Genomic DNA, 8,536 nt, shown 5'->3' on the forward strand with positions numbered 1-8,536 from the left:
TTTTGTATTTTTTTCTTTCTTTTTTTTTTTTTTCCCTAGAGACAGGGTTTTCCTGTGTCACCAGGCTGGAGTGCAGTGGCGCAATCAAAACTCATTGCAACCTCAAACTCCTGAGCTCAAGTGATCTTCCTGCCCCAGCCTCCCGAGTAGCTAGGACGACAGGTGCACAGCACCATACTCAGCTATCTTTTTACTTTTTGCAGAGACAGGGTCTCATTATGTTCCCCAAGCTGGTCTCAAATTCCTGGCCTCGAGCCATCTTCCCATCTCGGTCTCTCAAAGTGCTAGTATTATAGGTATAAGCCACCACACCCAGCAACAGTTTTGATGTTCTGCCTTACTCTTCTTATTCTGACAAGATATATCCCATATATATATATATATATATATATATATTTTTTTTTTTTTTTTTTTTTTTTTTTGAGATGGAGTCTCACTCTGTCACCCAGGCTGGAGTGCAGTGGTGCAATCTCAGCTCACTGCATCCTCTGCCTCCTGGATTCAAGTGATTCTCCCGCCTCAGCCTCCCGAGTAGCTCGGATTACAGGCACCCGCCACCACGCCTGGCTAATTTTTGTATTCTTTAAGTAGAGACGGGGTTTCACCATGTTGGCCAGGCTAGTCTCAAACTCCTGACCTCAGGCGAGCAGCCCACCTCGGCCTCCCAAAGTGCTGGGATTACAGACATGAGACACCATGCCCAGCCCCATATGTATATTATTTAAGAAACATGGCTCTTCAGCATTCCAGAGGACCTATATTTTCCACATGATTTTCAATTTACAAAGTGGCTACTGAAATTTTAACAATTATCCACTGAATATTTGAACCAATACTAAAATGATAGTTTACTACTCAGCTTGATTAATGACAAAATTAAAAAGCTGAATGACATTCATATGATATCCATAAGTGATTAAAAGAGAAATTAAAATTGATCAATCTGGCAGTCTCTATCTACATATAACCTGATACCTGCTTTTAGTATGAGGTTTAAAAAAAAAAATCATAAAGATCTCCCTTTTTTTGTTTTTGTTTTTGAGACACAGTCTCACTCTGTCGCCTAGGCTGAAGTGCAGTGGCGCAATCACGGCTCACTGCAGCCTTGACCTCCCAGGCACAAGCAATCCTCCCGCCTTAGACTCCCGAGTAACCAGGACTCAGGTGCACACCACCATGCCCAGCTAATTTTTGTATTTTTGGTAGACACAGGGTTTGTCATGTTGCCCAGGCTGGTCTTGAACTCCTATGCTCAGTGAGCAATCCGCCCGCCTGGGTATCCCAAAGTGCTAGGATCACAGGCGTAAGCCACCGTGCCTGGTCCATCATAAACATTTCTAGATCGAAGCCATAAGTACTACAAAATTACATATACACAAATTCCTTTTCACTCCTTTAACATGTATAAGAAATTTACTTTGATTTTAGAATAAACTATTATTCAACAGATTTATATAAATACTGATAAGGCTCTGGAAGCCTAAACTACAACTAAAAAAAAAAAAAAAAAAAAAAAAAAAACTTCAGATATATAATTTAAGATAAATATACAAAAGTCTTTAAAGAATTTTAAAGAGAAAATCATTGCAATATCTTCTAAAATAAGGCAAAAGACTGGTTAACAAAAAATTCACAAGCCTAATAACTTGCCAAATTTCAGTTCAATATGATAAAACCACTGCTAAATTAATAAGCCATGTTCATAAAGAAAAAAGCCAATTCATTGTCCTACAGAAATTCTGTTGTATTGGAATCATCAGAACTTTAAAAACGTAAAACTAAATACCTGACTTCGGTATCCTGGGCACAGTCAATGTAGAGAGCAGATGAAAAACCTAATTGTTCCATTCTTGGATTGGTAAATACAAATTCTGATCTATAGTGATCACTAAAAGATTCTAGTATTAAACAAAAACTATTTAAGAGGTAATTTTCTAAGCTGCCTCTTTCAGGTCACTATGACATCTGAGCAGCTCAGCTTGTCTTCTAACCATATAGCAAAACACATTCCACTGAAAGGTTTGGCCTGATGACTATCCTCAGCCCAGAAAACTAAACAACCATAAGGAAATGAAGGAGGAGCAACAGTCATACATTTTGAAGGCCAGTTTCTTAACAATGACATATGACTGGCATCTCTATATTGAAATTCAGAAAACTGATATTAAGCAAGAAAAAAGCTGGAAGTTAGATATTTATTTACTTAACTAAGAATATTTAGCTTCTTCTAAAGGGAAATTGTAAAGCATCACATACAATGTATACTTTGTGATAACGATCAGCATAGCCTAACTTAACCAATGATAAATTACCAATCCAAATAAATGTCTTTAATGAAAAGACCTGGAAACAGAATATTCTACAAATTGACTTAACTAGAAAACTAAAATAAATTTCTTCTAAATGGTTTCTATTTAAAATTTTTAATTAACAAAAGCAAATACTGTTAGGAGATACAAGTCTGATGACGACATCATGATGAGTACAGATAATAATCTACTGTATACCTCAAAATTGCAAAGGGATTAGATTTTAAATGTTCTCATCACAAAAAAAGATAAATGTAAGATATTATGCATGTTAATTGGCTTGATTTAGCCATTCCATATCAAATTGTACACCATAAATACATACAATTTTTGTCAATGTTTAAAAAGACATCTACATATACACACATATATATATAATGTCTGTATTGTTGTAAAAGCACACACTTATATACTTTATTTTAAAGACTGGGCATGGTGGCTCACACCTGTAATCCCAGCACTTTGGAAGGACAAGGCAGGAGGATCACTTGAGAACAAGAGTTCGAGATCAACCTGGGCAACATAGCAAGACTTTGTCTCTACAAAAAAATACAAAGATTAGACAGGTATGGTGGTACACGCCTGTAGTCCCAGCTATTCAGGAGGTTGAGACAGGAAAATCACTTGACCCCAGGAGGTTAAGGCTATAGTGAGCCATGATCAAGCCACTGCACTCCAGCCTGGGTGACAGAGCAAGACCCTGTCTCAAATATAATAATAATAATTTTAAAGCAAATTCTTGCAAGAGACCAAGAACCCAAATTTTCTACATTTAAATTTTTTTTCAGGCTGGGAGTGATGGCTCACATCTGTAATTCCAGCACTTTTGGAGGCCAAGGCAGGAGAACTGCTTGCAGCCAGGAGTTCAAAACCAGCTTGGACAACATAGTGAGACCACATCTCTAGAAAAAAATTTTTTAAATTACCAAGCATGGCTAGGCATGGTGGCTCACGCCTGTAATCCCAGCACTTTGGGAGGCCGAGGCAGGCGGATCACAAGGTCAGGAGTTCAAGACCAGCCTGGCCAACATTGTGAAACCCAGTCTCTACTAAAAATACAAAAATTACTTGGGCATGGTGGCGCATGCCTGAAATCACAGCTACTCCAGAGGCTGAAGCAGGAGAGTTGCTTGAACCAGACCCAGGAGGCAAAGGCTGCAGCGAGCCAAGATCACACCACTGCACCCCAGCCTGGGCTACAGAGCAAGCCTCTGTCTCAAAAAATAATAATTAATTAAAAAAATAATAAAAATTACTGAGCACCGTGGTACACACCTATAGTCCTAGCTACTGGGGAGGCTGTGGCAGGTGGATTGCTTAAGCCCAGGAGTTTGAGGTTACCTTGAACTATGATCACACTACTGTACTGCAGCCTAGACAACAGAATGAGACCCTGCCTCTTTAACATAGATAAAAATTTTTTTTCAATGATCTAAAACATCAAGCCTTTGAAAATGTTTTTTCTATTGTTTCCAGTATACACCTTACTATATGAAAGAATGGAGGGTACAGAATCCATCTAAAATTTGGAAATACCATTCCAAATGAGTTAGGAGTATACTCATTCAGGCTATGATACACACACACAAGCACACACACATGCACACATTTTTTTTTTTTTTTTGAGACATGCTCTCGTTCTGTCACCCAGGCTGGTGGCATGATCTCAGCTCACTACAGCGTCCACCTCTCAGGCTCAGGTGATCCACCCACCTCAGCCTCCCAGGTAGCTGAGTCCACAGGTGTAAGCCACCACACCTGGCTAATTTTTATGTTTTTTTTTTTTGTAGAGACAGGGTTTCGCCATTTTGCCTAGGCTGGTCTCAAACTCCTGAGCTCAAGGACTCCGCCTGGCTCGGCCTCCCAAAGTGTGTGGATTATAGGCGTGAACCACCATGCCCAGCCTATGATATATATTAAATATAATTAGGATGTTTATTAAATGATGTTTACTAGTCCTCATTTCCACTGCTAAAAATGTTACATCCTAATCTAATGTTAATTAATACTTTATAGCGTAAAGACCAAGCAAATAATTGAAGAAAAAGTATAGAACTCCATACAACATAATCTTTTCCAAATGTATGTTATGTTTTATTACATAGACACACATAAATGTTCTGTTTTATACTTTAACATGCCATATCTAGCAACATATCTCACACACAGAAGAGAATCGTTAGTACCCATTTGACAGGAATCTTTAATGTTTTCACTTTTTCAGGGTTTAAGGAGTAACAGCATCCTAACACCTAGAAATGCCACAGTGACCTACCATGAGGCAAATATCACCAGCCTACTTAAAAAACCAACTATTGATATAATAATTAACTTATGATATACTCAGTAACAAGTAACTATGTTTTTCAAAATATTAGAATTTATTGAAACAACAAAATATTACCTAATTCTGACTTACCTTTCCTATACAGAGAAGACTGCACTTAGAAATTTGTCTGCTTACAAAAACTTACCTATATAAACCAGTTTAGCCATTTTTCCAGTTAGATTTTAAAGTAATATTCATTTCCTTTTTCCTGTAGCCCAGAAACAGCTAAGTGATTAAGAGTCATTTTAGACTTCCTGTAGTTCCCATGCAGCTTTTTAGCACTGCCAATATACCAGCACCTGTACTTACTCCTGGCTTTCCTGGGAGGCAAAGATGGTTCTAGTAGGGCCCAGATCTTTCTACCCCAGAAATTCACTTTAGGTGTAAATTCCTAATTTCTTCTTAAAAATAAATAATTATTAAATATATTATCTACTCCCAAGGACCCTAACTACTTAAGATTTAGGTAGAAGCAAACATTTAGTTGAATCTATAAAAAGAGGTAAGTAAAAATAAAATACAATTTAGGCCAGGCTCAGTGGCTCATGCCTGTAATCCCAGCAGTTTGGGAGACCAAGGCCGGAGCAATGCTTGAGCCCAGGCATTTGAGACCAACCTGAGCAACACAGCAAAACCCTGTCTCTAATAAAATAAATTTTTTTAAAAAATACAGGTTAAGGCCGGGAGCAGTGGCTCACGTCTGTAATCCCAGCACTTTGGGAGGCCAAGGCGAGTAGATCACCTGATATGAGGAGTTTGCGAACAGCCTGGCAAACATGGTGAAACCCTGTCTCTACTAAAAATTAAAAAATTAGCCGGGTGTGGTGGTGTGCGCCTGTAATCCCAGCTACTCAGGAGGATGAGACAGGAGAATCGCTTGAACCTGGGAGGCAGAGGTTGCAGTGAGCTGAGATTGCACCACTGTACTGAGCGACAAGAGCAAAGACTCTGTCTCAAAAAAGAAAAAACAAAAATTTAAATACAATTTTAACTTTTAAAAAAATTTTATTTAAAAATATTTGGGGACCACTCCCGGTGGTTCATACCTGCAATCCCAGCAGTTTGGGAGGCTGAGGCGGTTGGATCACTTGAGGCCAGGAGTTCAAGACCAGCCTGGCCAACAAGACGAAACGCCATCTCTACTAAAATTACAAAAATTAGCTGGGCATGGTGGCCACGCCTGTAATATCAGCTACCAGGGAGGCTGAGGCATGAGAATTGCTTGAACCCAGGAGGCAGAGGTTGCAGTGAGCTGAGATCGCATCACTGCATTCCAGCCTGGGCGACAGAATGAACTCTGTCTCAAAAACAAAAACAAAAAAATACAAAAATTAGTTGGATGCAGTGGCCAATGCCTGTAGTCCCAGCTACTCAGACAGGTGAGGCAGGAGAATTGCTTGAACCCAGGAGGTGGAGATTACAGTGAGCCAAGATCAAGCCACTGGACTTCAGCCTTGGCAACAGAATGAGACTGTGTCTCAAAAAAAAAAAAAAAAAACTCTGTATAGTTGGGGTCTCATCATATTGCCCAGGCTGTTCTCAAACTCCTGGGTTCAAGCAATCCTCCTGCTTTGGTCTCCCAAAGTGCTGGGATTACAGATGCGAGCCACCATGCCTGGCCTACACTTTTAAAGAAAAAGTGATTTAGAGAAAATATTAGTCTAAAATCAAAACAAGGAAAATTTGCTAATACCCAGAGTTACCCACATTCAATCTAACACACAGTAGCCAGCAGACACAATTTTTAAATTCTGTTTAAAAATTACAGTCAGTTTGTGGTAAATATCAATTAATAATTTCATTCTTGGCCAGGCACGGTGGCTCACGCCTGTAATCCCAGCACTTTGGGAGGCCAAGGCAGGCGGATCACGAGAAGAGGAGATCAAGACCATCCTGGCTAACACAGTGAAACCCCATCTCTACTAAAAATAGAAAAAATTAGCTGGGCGTGATGGCGGGAGCCTGTAGTCCCAGCTATTTGGGAGGCTGAGGCAGGAGAATGGCGTGAACCCGGGAGACGGAGCCTGCAGTGAGATCGCGCTATTGCACTCCAGCCTGGGCGAGGGAGCGAGACTCCATCTCAAAAAAAAAAAAAAAAAGAACTTCATTCTTGGCCAGGCGCAGTGGCTCATGCCTGTAATCTCAGCACTTTGGGAGGCTGAGGCAGGTGGATCACAAGGTCTGGAGTTCAAAACCAGCCTGGCCAAGATGGTGAAACCCTGTCTCTACTAAAAAAAAAAAATAAGTAAGTAAATAAAAATTACAAGAATTTCATTCCTGGGCTGGGTGCGCTGGCTCACGCCTGTAATCCTAGCACTCTAGGATGCCGAGGCAGATGGATCACCTAAGGTCAGGAGTTCAAGACCAGCCTGGCTAACATGGTGAAACTCTGTCTCTACTAAAAATACAAAAATTAGCCACCCGTGGTGACGCACGCCTGTAATCCCAGCTACTTGGGAGGCTGAGGCAGGAGAACCGCTTGAACCCAGGAGGTGGAGGTTGCAGTGAGCTGAGACCGTGCCACTGCATTCCAGTTTAGGCGACAGAGCCAGACTCTGTCTCAAAAAAAAAAAAAAATTCATTATTGGCGGGGTGTGGTGGCTCAAGCCTATAATCCCAGCACTTTGGGAGGCTGAGGTGGGGAGATCACTTGAGGCCAGGAGTTCGAGATCACCCTGGCCAACATGGCAAAACCCTGTCTCTACCAAAACTACAAAAATAAGTCTGGCATGGTGGCCATGCCTGTAATCCCAGCTATTGGGGAAGTTGAGGCATGAGAATTGCTTGAAGCCAGGAGGCAGAGGTTGCAGTGAGCTGAGACTGCACCAATGCACTCCAGCCTAGGCAACAGAGTGAGACTCTGTCTCAAAAAAGAAAGCAAAAAAATACAAAAATTAGCTGGGTGCAGTAGCCCACACCTGTAGTCTCAGCTACTCAGGAGGCTGAGGCAAGAGAATTGCTTGAGCCTGGGAGGCGAAGGTTACAGTTAGCCAAGATAGCGCCACTGTACTCCAGGCTGGGCAACAGAGCAAGACTCTGTCCACCCAGCACCCCCTCAAAAATAGAAAGAAAAAAAAATTCTTATTAACTTAGGTGCAATTTTCTAGCAACCAAAGACATTTTTCTCTTAAAGACTTTTACTAGTAGATACACAAAGCAGTATGGTGTACTAGTAGTTAAAAGTCTCGACTTAGAACTAGATTTGTACCACGAACTAGACATATGATCTGGGTTACTTAACCTCTCTGTACATTAATTTCATCATCTGTAAAATGAAGTGCCCACTTCATAGAGGGGTTCTGAGGATTAAATAGACAAAATACTTACCGATGATAGGCTTCTCGACGATACTTTTTCAGGGCATGCTTATCCATGTTAGCAGGCATATCTGCTGCATTCTGTAACCGATCACTCCAGGAGGTTGACATTTTATTTTAACTGTATTTTGTATTCTAGAAAAGAAAATAATTAACTTAGTAACTTAATATTGGCATCTGTATACTGACATCTGATTTTTTTTTAAATCAGAAAAACTCCAGCTTGCAAACTGCCGAATATAATTACCTATTAAAACACACTGAATACAGTAAATATGCTGAAAATTATACTGACACTTCTCAACAATCTAAAGTTGGAAAAATAATTTCATATGGTAATTTCAATCCAGAAAGATAACATATACTTCCAAATAATTAAGCATGGCTGCCCGTAATTACTAACTCTAATCCTAGATTCTAGAAAAGGCACTAAAACCACAGCACAGCAGTTTGTGAAGATATATAATTTTAAGTTGATGTATGTTTTTAAAATGTGTGTAGTAGGCACATTTTAAACTCTAATCAACAGATTCTGGTGTGGAGTAGAACAGTAGCAGGCATAGCTAGCGGGTTGGAGTGGG

The 8,536-nt window shown here is 40.2% G+C and overlaps 1 protein-coding gene across 6 annotated transcripts in view; it reads right to left on the bottom strand.

Moving 5' to 3' along the window:
• Window positions 1–8,536, bottom strand: part of NT5C2 (5'-nucleotidase, cytosolic II) — a 186,881-nt gene that overhangs the window by 76,106 nt on the left and 102,239 nt on the right. For 5 of the 6 annotated variants that reach the window (XM_063670214.1, XM_054436828.2, XM_054436826.2 and 2 more), the window contains one exon: window positions 7,966–8,090. In XM_063670214.1, the coding sequence (XP_063526284.1) occupies window positions 7,966–8,066 (101 nt within the window). In that variant the 5' untranslated portion in view covers window positions 8,067–8,090. Of the gene's footprint in view, window positions 1–7,965; window positions 8,092–8,536 lie in introns of those variants that run through there. The other variant, XM_054436833.2, reaches the window with a different exon arrangement.

This window comes from Pongo pygmaeus, chromosome 8 (assembly GCF_028885625.2).
Source record: "Pongo pygmaeus isolate AG05252 chromosome 8, NHGRI_mPonPyg2-v2.0_pri, whole genome shotgun sequence".
Classification (NCBI taxonomy): domain Eukaryota; kingdom Metazoa; phylum Chordata; class Mammalia; order Primates; family Hominidae; genus Pongo; species Pongo pygmaeus.